The following is a 15,920-nucleotide window of genomic DNA, read 5'->3' as shown; positions in this document are numbered from 1 at the left end:
TTTATATATAGTAGTGTGTATATGTTAACCCCAAGCTCCTAATTTATCCCTCCCCCTTCTTCCACTTTGTGGAAGTTTGTTTTCTGTGTCTGTCAGTCTCTTTCTGCTTTGTAAATAAGTTCATTTGTATCGTATTTTAGCTTCCACATGTAAGTGATATCATAAGATATTTGTCTGTTTCTTAGTATGATAATCTCTAGGTCCGACCATGTTGCTGCAAATGGTATTATTTCATTTTTTATGGGTAATACTCCATTGTATATGTACACCACAGCTTCTTTATCCATTCCTCTGTCACTGGACATTTAGGCTGCTTCCATGTCTTGGCTGTTGTGAATACTGCTGTTCTGAACATTGAGGTGCATGTATCTTTTTTCATAAGAGTTTTCTCCAGATATATACCCTGGAGTGGGATTGATGGGTCATATGGTAGCTCTATTTTTAGTTTTTAAAAGAATCTCCATACTGTTCTCCATAGTGGCTGCACCAATTTACATTCCCACCAGCAGTGTAGGCGGGTTCCCTTCTCTCCACACCCTCTCCAGCATGTATTAATTGTAGACCCTTTGGTGGCCATTCTGAATGGAGCGAGCTGGTGCCTCACTGTGGTTTTGATTTGTATTTCTCTAAAGTTAGTGACGTTGAGCATCTTTTCGTGTGCCTGGTGGCCATCTGTATGTCTTCTTTGGAGAAATGTCTATTTAGGTTTTCTGTCCATTTTTTGACTGGGTAGTTTTTTTGTTTTTGTTTTTTTTTTTTGATATTGAGCTCCATGAGCTGTTTTTTATATTTTGGAAATGAATCCCTTGTTGATTCCATCGTTTGCAGATATTTTCTCTCAGTTGTAGGTTGTCTTTTCATTTTGTTTATAGTTTCCTTTGCTGTGCAAAAGCTTTTAAGTTTAATTAGACCCCATTTGTTTATTTCTGTTTTTATTTCCATTACTCTAGGAGACGGATCCAAAAAAAAAATATTGCTGCAATTTATGTCAAAGAGTATTCTGCCTATGTTTTCCTCTAGGAGTTTTATCGTATCCAGTCTTACATTTAGGTGTTTAATCAATTTTGAGTTTATCTTTGTATATGGTGTTAGAGAATGTTCTATTTCATTCTTTTATATGGAGCTGTCCGGTTTGCCCAGCACAACTTATTGAAGAGACTGTCTTTTCTCCATTGAATATTCTTGCCTCCTTTGTTGGAGATTAATGGACCATAGGTGTGTGGGTTTATTTCTGGGCTCTCTGTTCTGTTCCATTGATCCATATGTCTGTTTTTGTGGCAGTATCATTCTGTTTTGATTACTGTAGCTTTGTAGTATTGTCTGAAGTCTGGGAGGGTTATGCCCCCAGCTTTGTTTTTTTTTCCTCAGGATTGCTTTGGCCATTCTGGGTCTTTTGTGGTTCCATATAAATTTTTAGGATTTTTTTATTCTATTTCTGTGAAAAATGTCATGGGTAGTTTGACATGGGATCACATTAAATCTGTAGGCTGCTTTGGGTAGTATGGCCATTTTAACTATATATTAATTCTTCCAATCCAAGAGCATGGGATATCTTTCCATTTCTTTGCATCATCTTCAATTTCCTTTATCAGTGTTTCATAGTTCTCAGTGTATAAGTTTTTCACCTCCTTCATCAGGTTTACTCCTAGGTAGTTTATTTTTGATGCAATTTTAAGAAATTGATTTTATATTTTCTTTTTGGTATTTCATTGTTAGTGTAAAGAAATGCAACAGATTTCCCTATGTTAATCTTGTATCCTGCTACCTTGCTGAATTCACTTATCAGTTCTAATAGTTGTTGTGTGGAGTCTTCAGTGTTTTCTATATGGAGTATCATGCCATCTGCATGCAATGACAATTTTACCTCTTTCCTTCCAATTTGAATACCTTTTTCTTTTTTCTTGTCTGATTGCTGTGGCTAGGACTTCCAATACTATGTCGAACAGAAGTGGTGAGAGTGGGCATCCTTGTCTTGTTCCAGAATTTAGCAGGAAGACTTTCAGCTTTTCACCATTGAGTATTATGTTGGCTGTGGGTTTGTCATAAATAGCATTTATTACGTTGAGATATGTTCCCTCTGTACTCACTTTGGTGGGAGTTTTTATCGTGATTGGGTGTTGACTTTTATCAGATGCTTTTTCTGCATCTGTTGAGATGGTCATGTGGGTTTGTCTTTTCTTTTGTTGATGTGGTGTATCACACTGATTGATCTGTGTATGTTGAGCCATCCTTGTGACCCTGGCATGAATCCAACTTGCTTATGGTGTATGGTCTTTTTGATGTGTTGTTGGATTCGGTTTGCTAATATTTTGTGGACCATTTTTGCATCTATATTCATCAACAGTATTGGCCTGTGATTTTCTTTTTTGGTGGTGTATGTGTCTGGTTTTGGGTATCAGAGTGATGGTGGCTTCATACAATGACTTTGGGACTGTTTCCTCCTCTTTAATCTTTTGGACACGTTTGAGAAGGATCGGTGTAAGTCCTTCTTTGTATGTTTGGCAGGATTCTCCCGTGAAGTCATCTGCTCCTGGACGTGTGTTTGCAGGGAGTTTTTTTGTTTTTTTAAATTACAGATTCTATTTCACGTCTAGTGATCAGTATGTTCAAAGTTATCTATTTCTTCTTGATTCCATTTTGGTGGGCTGTATGTTCCTAAAACGTGTCCATTTCTTCTAGGTTGTCCAATGTGTAGGAATAGAATTGTTTATAGTATTAGCTCATGATTTTTTTGTATTTCTTTGGGGTAGATTGTTATTTTTCCTCTTGCATATTCTTATTTGGTTTAGTCGGGTCCCAGATTGTGTGCTTTTGAATTTGATGTAATGAAATATACCGTTATAGTTTTTCTTCACTTATTCACTGTCATGCTTGAAAATTGATCCGTATTATTGTATCAGTTTAACTTTGTGTATTTTTCTGTCATATAAAATTCAGTTGCATACATGAGTATATACACCAAACCATTAATTTTTGGTGAGATTTGTCTCTATCATTTTGTCTGACACGAACGACCCCTCTGTCAAAGTTCTCCTGAATGTATACTCATGGTTATGTACACATGTTCCTCTAGGTTATATAACAGTGGGTCAGAGCTGCGTGTCTCTTCCTTTTAACCGATGATTCTTATTTACTCTCCAAATTGACTGAGGCAAGTAGTACACCTACCAATAATGTACTGGGATTCAAAGTGCTCAGTGTTTCTCCCACAGCTGAGATTTCCATTGCTTTCTCTTTTGCCTCTCATGTGGATGGACTAGGAGTTTGGCATCATAATTTCATGGAAACCAGGGCATAAAACTGACGTGGAAATGATCTAATCATGATGCTCTATATAAAGGACTCATCTGTGTGCATCGGGGTCAACATTGAGCTGTGCTCCAGCTGGATCAGACTCAGTTCTCTGGGAAAGAGAATTCTACTCATTACTTCCCCACTCTGCCTTCAGTGCATTCACACAGGTACCATGAGGTTGGCCGCAAAGAGAGTATTTACGCTAAAGAAAGACATGTCATGAATCTGGGCTTTTTACAAAGTGGTATATTCCTAAGCCTGTTTAATACCACAGCAGCTGGCTGTCACTTCAAACGACACCTTGTTCCTTCACACTGATGGTGTTTCTGGAGAAACTATACCAGGTGTCATCTGACGAGGAGAGAAGGGCTTGAAGGGTCAAGAGAGGGTTTTAGGGAAGACTTTTTGATTTACCTGTTCCAAATTTGGCCCCAATTTCACCCATTCATTCAGCTTTTAAACGATATTCTGTTTCTTTTTTTAAAAATTAATTTAGTTTTATTTATTTATTTTTGGCTGTGTTGGGTCTTCGTTGCTGCACGCGGGCTTTCTCTAGTTGCGGCGAGCGGGGGCTGCTCAGTGTTGCGGTGCGTGGGCTTCTCATTGCAGTGGCTTCTCTTGTTGTGGAGCACGGGCTCTAGGCATGTGGGCTTCAGTAGTTGTCACTCGCGGGCTCTAGAGCGCAGGCTCAGTAGTTGTGGCTTGCAGGCTCTAGAGCGCAGGCTCAGTAGTTGTGGCGCACGGGCTTAGTTGCTCCGCGGCATGTGGGATCTTCCCGGACCAGGGCTCAAACCCATGTCCCCTGCATTGGCAGGCGGATTCTTAACCACTGAGCCACCAGGGAAGTCCAATATTCTGTTTCTGAGTGAAGGGATGGAGGTCAGTAGCACACACCAGCGAAGGTGGAATTTAAAAATAAACAAATGTATTACATGAGAGTGGGCCAGAGCAAGAACATGCGTAAGGTGTGGACGCAGACCTGCCATGTGGGATGCGCCTCACGGCACAGGGCTGAGAGGGGACGGGGCAGTCAGCGAGAGTCACCACTGGTAGGGAAGGAAGGCACCACGGTTAACCGAGGCCCAGGCCTCCACAGGGACTCCCACACCTTCTCCTGCACCCACACCGTGTCTCTCCCTCCCTGGTCAGACAGTTCACACAACACGTGCTGCAGATTCTCTTCCAGAACGTCCTGGGCACGTAAGGTCATGTCCAGGGCTCCACCACTCGGGACGGTGCATGGTTCCCTCTTGTGTTCAGCTCCTGGCTGCATCTTGGGTTCCTCCGTGGCCGTGTGGAGCCTGAAAGAGCAGAATCCCGAGGCCCAGCAGGACCAAGCCAGCCACGCCCATCCGGATGAGATTCTCCACTGTGTAGTCTTGGGGGTGTGAGGCTAGGATTTGTGGACAAAGAGGTCACAGAGGTCAGAGCAGATCAGAATCACCCCAGAATCCAGGGTGTCCACCCAGGGAACCCGCCTCCCCTTGACAGGACATGACGCTCGGGGCCCAGCCCCATATCTGAGTGATTTCGCCTCTCGTGGGATCTGACGTGTTTTGTGATGGGTGGATGGCGTCAGCTGCTCCTGAGAAGCATAAAGTGAGGGTGTGAGTGAGGAACTGGGGAGACACAAGCCCTTCTCCCAGGTTCTGTGTGCTCAATGCCCCCAGTTCTCATATTACAGCTCCTACGCAGTTCCTTAATGAACCCTTCTCCCAGGTTCTGTGTGCTCAATGCCCCCAGTTCTCATATTACAGCTCCTACGCAGTTCCTTAATGAACCCTTCCTCTAATGTGCCAGGTCCCCTCTGCCCTCCTCATTGCATTCTCTCAGCCTCCCTGTGTTCTTTGAACTCAGAACCTGCTTTTGAATCACTTTGGAACCGAATTGGCTGTGCCCCCGGTGCTCAGGATTAGTGAGAGAAGTGGTCTCTTAATGCAGAAATAATTGAGTGCTGTGTGTCCTGTGTTCAGTCTGAGATTGAAGACCCTGTAATCTTATTCTCCTACTTCTGGGAGTTCCCACTGATTCAACAGCTGAGGACCCAGGATCCAGTGATGAGAGTTTGGAGTCAGGGGCATTGAATGTCCTCCTCTCTGGAGCCCCGCTGTGTCCCCTCATTCATTACTACCTCAGACATTTCTGGGGACAGAGCCCTGAGCTGACTGAGTCTGAAGGGACAGGGCTGGGGCCCCTCACCTGAGACCACGAGCTCCAGGGGGGCACTGGCGTTTGACAGCAGGTAGGGGTTACTGCTGAGTGAGCTGTAGCACCTGTAGGTCCCACTGTGGGCTGAGGTCACAGGACTCATGGAGAATTCGGCCTGGATATGCCGACCTCGGTACTTTGATCTAAGACGCAGTGGGGGACGGGCTGACCCCTCCTTGGACAGAAGGAAGGTTTCCGTCCTGCTCCCTGACTGACACAGCAGGGTCACGTTCTCTCCTGAGGCCACCACGGGGCCCGGCTGCACCGAGAGGGAGGGCGTGTCAGGGAACCATCCTAGAGAGAGGAAGGGGGGTGAGGGGCTGCCGGCCCCCCTGGTTCTGAACTGCGACTCAGCAGGGCCTCCCTGAGGCCCCTCATCGCTGTCTGTCTCTGTTTCCTCTGAGTCTCTCCCTCTCCCTGCCCACCCCCGTCTCTCTCTGTCTCGCTCCCTCCCTGGGGACCCCGCACGCCTGGTCCCAGCATCACCACCTGGGGCTCCCCCGGCAGGGCCTGTGCAGAGTCTGGGTCCCTGACCGACCCGCTGGCTCCTCACCTGCCACCAGGACGTCCAGGGGGTCACTGGGGGCCGACCACGCAGAGGAGAGGCTGTGCCCACCGTAGCATCTGTACCGGCCCCCGTGGGTGCTGGTCACCGGGCCCAGGGGGAAGTCGGCCTGTGAGAGCCCAGCCTGGGGCTGCCGGCCAGGGCGCTGGGGGAGGGCCTGTCCCCCCTCCTGGGACAGAGCGAATCTGTCGTAGCCGACATCAGAGCGACACTGGAGGGTCAGGTTCTGTCCAGAGGCCACGACAGGGCCCTGCGGGGTCAGGAGGGAGGGCTTCCCAGACACACCTGGGGGAAGACCAGCCCTGGGCTGTAGGGGCTGGTTCCTCCCGTGAAGCCCCTTCTCCCGTCCTGGTCCGCAGGCCTCACTGTCGCTCACACTCTGTGTCTCTGTCCTGTGCGCCCCACTCCCCCCTCACCCCACCCTCTCATCTGGGACAATCCTGGGAGAAAAGCATCTAATAATCTGTCTCGTGCCTCAAAGTGTGTGAGGCCAGGGTGGTACTTCCTCACCTGGGACCAGGAGCTCCAGGGGGTCACTGGGGGCTGACCACACCTGGGGGGTGTCCCTGTTAAAGCCGTGGCATCTGAACGTCCACCTGTGGCTGGGGGTCACGGGACCCACGGGGTGCAGGGCCTGGGTCTGCCCATAGGGGCGTCGCTGTGCATCCAGGGTCCAGGAGGACTTGTGTTCTCCTTCCTTAGTCAGAATGAACCCGTCCAATCCCTGCCATGAGCCACACCGGAGGGTCACGTTCCCTCCCGAGGTCACCACAGGGCTCGGCAGGGCTGAGAGGGTGGGTTTGTTGTGGACCCCTAGGAGAGAAGGAGGGAGCTCGTGAAATGGGGCTCACACCCCCCTTCCCTCCCCCAGGGCTGGGCTGTGAGAGGGACACACCCCTGAGAGCAGACCCCCTTCCTGAGGGCAGAGCCTGAGGCCGGGACCCCCGAGTGTCCTCTCACCTGTCACCACCAGCTCCAGGGGGTCACTGCGCTCTGACCATTCAGTGAGTCTGCGATAGTAACAGTGATATCTCCCTGCGTCGGGCTGTGTCATGTGTGGGATGGAGAACTTGCCCTTGTCCCTGGGCTCCAGTGGGGGCTGTCTGTCCCAGGGATCTGAGCTTCCCTCTTTATCCAAACGGAACTCCCGGGCCCCCAGGGTCCCCTGACACCAGATGGTCACAGGGCTCCCCCAGGGGATCACAGAGCCTGGCTCAGCCCAGATGGTGGGTTTGGGGAGGGTTCCTGGAAGGACGTCAGAGGCTGGGTCACAAGACATCGTCACCCCCAGGTCCCCAGCTCTCAGCCCCAAACCTCCCAGACTCCCCCTCCTTCAGCCCAGAACCGCTGTTCCCCATCCCCATTGCCTGGGGGTGGCCCCTTGTCCGCATGAGCAGGAGGGAGCTGGGACACCTGGGGACAGACTCACCTGCCTGCACGTGGGTCCTCAGGCCCACACGCAGCCCTGGAAGAGAGACCCCGGTGAGAGATTTGCCCTGAATCCTGAGCAGCGCCTCTCCTCCCCGTGAGCCTCCTGAGTCCTGGGGGCTCCTGACAGAGCAGCCTGGCTGTGGGGGGGGGTCCCTCCGTGCCTAGGGCTTCCCCTCCCCCTCCTCCATCTCACCGAGGCAGAGCAGGGCTGTGAGGCTGGGGGTCATGGCGTCTCGTCCCTGTGGTCCAGGCGGTGCAGATGGAGGAGACCACGGTGCCCTCAGGACGGAGACCCGAGGGTGTGTCCACCGGGAGGCTGGTCCTCCCCGTCACGGGGCTGTCACGTCAGCAGCCCCACAGGAAGGGGAACTGCCCCTGCTTGACAGCCTGGCTCTCATTCCCATGACAGACCCGGTGTCTTCCTGAGACGCCCCTTCCAGGTGAGGGTGACCCGGGCGCGTCCTTCCCTCTCAGAGCCTCGCCGTGGGGTCTCCTTCATCCTCAGCCCGTCCATCAGCACGTCCCTGTGGGGACCTCACCATGGACAGGGGTCACCGAGGCCCTGGAGATGCTTCAGGGAGGATGCAGGTTCCTGCTGCCCCGCAGAGCTCAGATCAGCAGAGACGCACGTTTAACATCTACCTACAGCTCAGTGGAGGTCAACGTGGCAATGAGCACAGAGGAGAAGTTCAGGGAAATAAGGAAGGAAACACGCCTCCTCCCCTGGCCCCGCGGTGTGGGTTTGCTTTCTATCTCAGCCCCCTTCAGGGACTTCTCCCTTTTTCGTGCATCAGCGATCACCCCACCTTCCTGGGAACAAGCCCCTGAGTCGTTCCTGCCTGCTTGGTGGCCCTTGATCCTTGGACAGGGCTCTCCCCCCCGTCCTGTCATCCTGCCTGGAAGCTTAGGGGACGTTGATTTGAGTTAGAGGTCTCACTTTGAAGGAAAACATCTCTATTTATTTATTTATTTATTTATTTATGGCTGTGTTGGGTCTTCGTTTCTGTACGAGGGCTTTCTCTAGCTGCGGCAAGCGGGGGCCACTCTTCATCGCGGTGCGCGGGCCTCTCACTGTCGTGGCCTCTCTTGTTGCGGAGCACAGGCTCCAGACGCGCAGGCTCAGTAGTTGTGGCTCACGGGCCTAGTTGCTCCGCGGCATGTGGGATCTTCCCAGACCAGGGCTCGAACCCATGTCCCCTGCATTGGCAGGCAGATTCTCAACCACTGTGCCACCAGGGAAGCCCAACATCTCTATTTAAATCTGTCCCCACTGCTCTTGTAACCTTGAGGGCAGTGCCCTTTCTGAGCCTGAGTTTCCTCCTCTGCGTGTTGTCACGAGCCCCACTCCTCGGAGTGGCTGTGAGCTCAGTGGTGTCAGGTTCATTGCAGGATCGTCATTGTTAATTTCCAGAGCAGGTGACAACAGGAGTGGGTGGGACAGGAAAGGATCCTGGGCTCAGACTCCACGGCAAAGTGGGTGATTGTGGTGCCCACCCAAGAGCCCTCCTTGCTCCTAACACTGAGAAATGCTTTTTTGAATATTTCTGAAACACGTGCCCACAGACACATGCAGAAAAAGAGAAAGAAAGTTTCCCAAATGGAGAGGGAACCAGAGCAAAGACGAGGGAACTAGGCTGAGTGGCCCCCGCTGGCCGGGATCACCAGGGGGTCATAGGGAGGAGGTTCCCACCTGTGTGGATAGAGAGAGGGACCCAGGGCCTCACAGGCGGGGAGGGGTCAGGGCTCCAGGTGAAGGCTGAAGCTGCGGCCCCCCTTCCCCGCGTTTCTGGATGGGCACTGGGTTGGCTCTGCTCCCTGCCCCAGGCCCGTGGTCAGCATTGAGCCACCTCCCCTGTGTGGCATGAAACAGACTCAGTCGGGGATTGTCAGCCATGGGTGTCCACCCTCGTGGGAGTGTGAGGGTCCCATTGGACCATCCCCGAGGGCACAGCCGTGATCAGGTGCTAAGTCTGAGACGGTGGTGAGCCCGGGGCAGGAGCGGCTGCAGCGGTCTCCCCTGGTCGCCTGACGCCCAGCACAACCCTGGGAGAAGCCTTCTAGGAAAGATCGGGGGTGTGAGGGGAGCGCCTTTAACAGGAATGGACATCACAGTGACCCAGTAACGATGACAGTGCTACGGACAGCCGTCTGCTGACGCATGGGGGTGTCCTAGGCAAGGAAATAGAGTCAATAGGAAGCCAATAAAGAGGTGAAAAAAAATATAGAACTTACTTGATGTGAATATCTTGATTGTATAACAACACAATGAGTGACTTTGCTGAAATAAAAATACGAAAATAAAAGAATCAGTAGGAAAATACGACAGTCGATTTAAATTAAGCGTGTTTACATATCTGAAAAAGAAAGGGAGGCAGCCGTATGGATTATTTTATAGAAGAACTGGCAGTTATTGAAAAGAGTCAGAAAAGGTAGAGATGAAAAATCCAGTAGAATCAACACATTAAAAAATGTCATCCCATCAAGGACAAGACAGCTGAGGGACCCATTATGAAACTGAATACAGTATTGAGGAAATGTTCCAGAATGAAGGTTAGAGAGACCAGAAATGGAAATTCAAGATACTTGGGGAATAGAATGAGGAGGGCCAACGTCATATCTGTTGTAAGTGTCAGAAGGAAAGGTCATGACATACAACAACAGCCAAAGAAATAAAGAATTGAACATTTTTCAGAGATGAGGACAGGCCAGCTAAGTGCTAGGACGCATGTATTTAAAAGTGACATCTGTATCTTGACCCTTCATGGTCAATTAAGAAAATGAAGGTTCAATTAAAAATAAAAGTATCTCAGACTGAATTGTACACTTCGAAACGGTTAATTCTATTTTGTGTAAATTTCAACTGAAAAAAATCAAGGACGACTGTCCTGGGGCCCTACAAATGTCCTGAAACTACTTCCTGTAGAAAATGCAAATTACCATTAAGAGAATGACAAGCTCATTGGGACCAGACTACCCCCTACAAAAAGGCGATGCCAGAAGATACTGGAGAAATCCCTTCAGGGAATTCACTGGGAAGAATTTTACACTGAGCCAAATTATTTTTAAGGGACAAAAGTGAAAGGCTCATCAGAGGGTAAATCCCTAAATACGAGGAGATTCCAGGCACCACGTCTGACCTGTGGGAGCTGTGTCCATTCCGCTAAGCCCACCACGTCAGGCTGCGTCTTCCTGAGAGATAAGGAGGGTTCTGCGGGGAATGGATCCCTTACCCATCACATGTATGTTCCTCTCCTAGTAGCTGAGTCACACACTTAGTTTGAAATAAGAAATGTTTTCAAGTAACTTGATAAAGAGAGAATGAGAGTGAAAGAAGGCATTTCCAGAGACGCAAGTTCTTAGATATTTTACTATTTTCACACTCAGTGAAAGGAATACTAAAGATGTAATGGAGAAAGTGAGATGTAACATGAGAAAAAAAGCACCGAAAAATTAACAAACACAACTTGTACACACACCCACAGATGCACCCACACGTGTGCACACAGACACACAGATGTGCACACGCACATACACGCATATAGAGCACCCATATTTCAGGTAAAGCATAATGAGAACCTTGTCTTCTCTAATGGAGGAGGAGAATGCATAGTTGTTTAGAAATAAAAATGTAAATACATGTGTTAACATGGGAGTAACTGCCTAAAATTAGAAATGGAATAACTACCAATGTGCTTGGTGTAATTAAATGAAAGAAAAAATTTTCGGCTTTATTGAGATATAAGTAACAAAAATTGTATATATTTAAGATGTACAACTTAATGTTTTTATTTTTTTAAAAAACATTCATTCATTCATTCATTCATTCATTTATTTATTTATTTGGCTGCCTTGGGTCTTAGTTGTGGCACGCAGGATCTTCGCTGTGGCAGGCGGGATCTTTCGTTGCGTGCGCAGGCTCCAGAGTGCACGGGCTCAGTAGTTGCAGCTCGTGGGCTTAGTTGCCCCGTGGCATGTGGGATCTTAGTTCCCTGACCAGGGATCCAACCTGCGTCCCAGGCATTGGAAGGTGGATTCTTAACCACCGGACCACCAGGGAAGTCCCACTTGATGTTTTTATATACACTTACCTTGTGAAAGAATCACCACAATTAAGCTAATTAACATATCCATGACCTCACATACTGAACATTTGTGTGTGAGTGTGTGTGTGGTGAGAACACTTAAGGTCTATCCTGTAAGCAAATTTCAAGTCTACAATGGAATACTGTGAACTCTAGTCGCATCACTGTACATCACATCTCCAGAAGTTACTCGACTGCGTAACTGAAATGTTGTTCCCCGTGACCAGCATCTCCCCACTGACCCCTTTCCCAGCCTCTGGCAACTACCATTACTCCTGTGTTTCTAAGAGTCTGACTATTTTAGATCCCCCAGGGAAGTGAGCTCGGGCTGTATTTGTCTTTCTGTGTCTGGCTTATTTTACTTCACATAATGTCCTCCAGCTTCATCCACGTTTCCCAAACGGAAGGATTCCCTTCTTTTTAAAGGCTGAATAATATTGCAGTGTGTGTGTGTGCGCGCGTGCGCATATCTCACGTTTTCTTTATCTCTTCATCTTTCGACAGGCATTGAGGTTGTATCCATATCCTGGCTAATGTGAATAATGCTGCAGTGAACATAGGAGTGCAGATATCTCTCTGAGGTCCTGGTTTCATCTGCTTTGGATATATACCCGGAAGTGGAATTGCTGGATGTTATGGTAGGTAGTTCTATTTTTAATTTTTTGAGGAAACTGCATACTGTTTTCCACAGTGGCTGCAGCGATTTGCGTTCCCACCAACAATGCATAGGGTTCTCTTTTCTCCACAGTTTTGCCAACACCTGTTATCTTTTCTTTAAATTAACTTATTTAATTTATTTATTTTTGGCCATGCTGGGTCTTCATTGCTGTGCACGGGCTTTCTCTAGTTGCGGCGAGCGGGAGCTACTCTTCCTTGCGGTGCGCGGGCTTCTCATTGCAGTGGCTTCTCTTGTTGTGGAGCACAGGCTCTAGGTGCGTGGGCTTAAGTAGTTGTGGCTCGTGAGCTCAGTAGTTGTGGCTTGCGGGCTCTAGAGCACGGGCTCAGTAGTTGTGGTGAACGGGCTTTGTTGCTCCACGGCATGTGGGATCTTCCCAGACCAGGGCTCGAACCCGTGTCCCCTGCGTTGGCAGGCAGATTCTTAGCCACTGCGCCACCAGGGAAGCCCTATAGTGTCATGTCTTACATTTAGGTCTTTAAACCATTTTGAGTCTTTTTTGTATATGGTGTGAGAGAGTGTTCTAATTTGATGACTTACATGTAGCTGTCCAGTGAATCCCACCACCTCCTTGACGTGAAAATGAGAGGCCACCTTCACTCTGCCCTTCATATCGTGGGGCTGATTCCATAGGTGCCGTGACGACTCTAAGGGCTCCTAGAAATCAGCACCCAGACAGAGGCGAGGAGGGCACCTGCTCTTTCCCCCTCTCTCAGCTGGGCATCTTCCCTTCATGCATGTCTCCTCACTATGACCACCCAATAGGCACCAGTGACCTCAGTTATACTTGAGACATGAAGCCCCCTTCCTTCATCTCCACTCCCACCCCCAGGTCCGGTGGGAAGCGACCCTTCTGTAAAGGTTTAGTGGGGAAGGGCTAACAGAAGCTCAGCCCAGGACTGGGGAGACGGTGTCTCCTCTAGGCTAAGAGGACGCTGTTACCCAGCAGACACGGCGCTCGTGCCTGTGGGTGAGAGTCTGCAGCCCCAGTGCTGCCTGGAACAAGGACAGAGGGAGGGTGTGGCGTGTCTGCATCTTCACGTTGTTCTCAGCTCTGTGTCTTCCCTCAAAGTTCCGACCTTCCGCCCTCCCGCCTCCCTTCTGCACACACCTAGCACGGCCTGGACCCTGCGGTGGGGTGAGTGGAGTAGAGGGACAGGGGCTCCCCCTGTACTGTCCGTCCCTCCGTGGGGTGGGGCCACCTGTGGCTGGCGTCCCTGTGTCTCTCTTCTCCTCCTCCAGCTCAGAGCCCTCCTGGGACAGGGCTGTGAGCCGAGGGTCTGGCTCCTCAATGGATGTGGGGAGGGGGCTCCTCACCTGAGAGCAGGGGCTCCAGGGGTCGCTGGGCTGTGACATCAGGGAGGGGGAGGTGCTGAGTGAGCTGTAGCACGTGTAGGTCCCACTGTGGGCTGAGGTCACAGCACTCAAGCTGAAGCTGGCCTGAAAGGGTGGAGCCGTGTCCTGCAGACAAAGGTTCTGGGGAGGAGTGAGTGACCCCTCCTTGGACAGATGGAGGGGATCGGACCAGATCTCAGAGCCACGCTGCAGGGTCGTGTTCTCTCCCCAGGGCACTGAAGGTCCCGGCTGGGCTCAGAGGGAGGGTTTCCTGTACATTCCTGGGGGCGAGGCAGGTCATGATGTGTAGAGAGCCACCCCCAACACACCCTTGACCCTGAGCTGAGGGACCACCATCCTCTCTCCAGGGACCCTGTCTGTGACCCCCTCTCAGCTGCTCTCAGCCCCCCTGTGTGGGTCTCTCTTATCTCCCGGCACCCGCTCCATTTTTCTCACTCACTCTCCCTGGACCACTGCCCTATCTCAATGTCTGCTCTAGGACCCCCTCCCAGCACCCCATCCCCACCAGGGGTGACTCTGGGCCCAGCACGCTGAGCACACAGTCAGGACGTGGGGCAGGACAGGGGCTCCCCACCAGCACCAGGCTGTCTCCACGGAGCACGAGCGAGCCCGGCTGGGCTGAGAGGGAGGGCCCCCTGTACACGCCTGCAGAGAGGGGCAGTGGCACCGAGGGGGACGCTCACCCCACACTGCTCACCGGGGCTGCAGTCAGAGCTCTCCCTGGTCCTGCCAAGCCTCTCGCTAGTGGTTCTGCCCCAGGAGGGCAGTATCACTGACCCCCATCACCCCAGGGCTCACTGGGCACAAGGCTCAGGTCAGGGGTCCAGGAAACGATGGGGCTGGGGGCCCTCACCTGTGACCTGGCGATGCAGAGGGTCACTGGGGTGTGACCACACACGCGGAGGGAGCTGGGAGAATCATAGCATCCGCAGGTCCCCCCACGGGAGGAGTTCACGGGCCCCACAGGGCACACGGCCTGTCCCCTCCCATGGGTCCTCGATGTCCTGTGTCGGGCGGGTCAGCACCTCCCTCCTTCAGCAGGTGCAAAGTGCCCGCTGCAGACTGTGAGCTGCGTGCCAGGGACACGCTCCCTCGTGAGGCCACCACAGGGCGTGGCTGGGCTGAGGGCGGGGCTCTGCGCACCCCTGAGGGAGGGGGAGGGGCCGGGTTAAAGGGGGAGCGTCACCCCGCTCACCGCAGGTGTGGGCTGCGAGGGGAGACGTCCGGCCCCCGGCGCCCACACTCTGCTCCCTCTGCCTGTGAGGCCGCCGCCGCCGTGGGAGGGGACCCGGGTCCTCCCTCCCGCCTGTCTCCACCAGGGGCAGGGGGTCACTCCGCTCTACCTGTCTTTCCTGCTGCGAGAGACACACTGATACCGCCCTGCAGGGCTTGAGCTCGAGGATTCAAAGGGGAAACTGGCCTTGTTACTGGAGTCCCGTGGGGCCTCAGCCTCCCAGAGTCCAGAGGGCCTCTCTCTATACAGACGGTAGACATCTGCCCTCAGAGACCCCGGACACCAGATGGTCACAGGGCTTCCCTTGGTGACCATGGGGCCTAGGTCAGCCCAGATGGAGGGTGTCAGGTGGATTCCTGGGAAGGAATCAGACCCGAAGTGTCAGGGGTGCCTTTCTCCCCTCAGTTTCCCCAGCTGTCACCCCCAGACCCCTTCCAGACTGGTCACCATCATCCCAGACCTGCTGTGCTCCCCCCAGATGACCAGGGGCTTGTGGGATTGAAGCAGGTCTTGGGGGGGCTCACCTGCCGGGACCTGGTCCCATGGGTCCGGGCACAGCCCTGGGAGAGAGTTCCCTGTGAGCGCCCATCCCCCAGCACACACAGATGCTCCAGGCCTGGTCTGGGCCCTGAGTGCTGGGGTCAGATCTGGGGCTGAGCACACCCTTCCTCCCCCACCAAGTTGTGCCCCCCCTGAGCCTTCTTAGACCTGGGGTCTCTCAGGTGAAGCTGAGACCTGGGAGGAGAGGGGCCCCTTCCCCCCTCCCTTCCCCAAAGCCCACCGAGGCAGCGAAGGGCAGTGAGGGTCGGGGTCGTGGCTGTGCCTCCCATGGTCCCCAGCCGTGCTGGTGGCTTACAGAGTCCACAGAGCCAACAGGACAGACAGATGCACGGGGGGTGACAAGGGGCAGGCTCTGTGTTGCACGTTACCAGTCCCTTCATAGCAGCCGCTCAGAAAGAGGAACAGCCCCCCAGGGCCTCACGCTGCTCTCCCTGCAGGATGGGGCCCAGGAGACAGCAGGCTCTGGGACCTTCCAGACCACATCTGGGTCTCAGCAGACCCCACGCACTCTGC

The 15,920-nt window shown here is 51.8% G+C and overlaps 1 protein-coding gene across 1 annotated transcript; it reads right to left on the bottom strand.

Annotated features, from left to right (window-relative positions):
* Positions 1-4,152: 4,152 nt before the first annotated feature.
* Positions 4,153-7,815, bottom strand: LOC118884667 (leukocyte immunoglobulin-like receptor subfamily A member 6). The gene is given in 8 exon segments (XM_036832409.1): positions 4,153-4,583; positions 4,586-4,687; positions 5,494-5,796; positions 6,056-6,352; positions 6,578-6,880; positions 7,028-7,312; positions 7,497-7,532; positions 7,692-7,815. Coding segments are annotated over 8 exon segments (1,443 nt in total). The 5' UTR covers positions 7,726-7,815; the 3' UTR covers positions 4,153-4,500.
* Positions 7,816-15,920: the final 8,105 nt, after the last annotated feature.

The sequence above is a fragment of the Balaenoptera musculus genome, chromosome 19 (assembly GCF_009873245.2).
Source record: "Balaenoptera musculus isolate JJ_BM4_2016_0621 chromosome 19, mBalMus1.pri.v3, whole genome shotgun sequence".
In the NCBI taxonomy this organism is placed as follows: Eukaryota; Metazoa; Chordata; class Mammalia; order Artiodactyla; family Balaenopteridae; genus Balaenoptera; species Balaenoptera musculus.
This window is presented reverse-complemented; position numbering and strand designations above follow the sequence as displayed.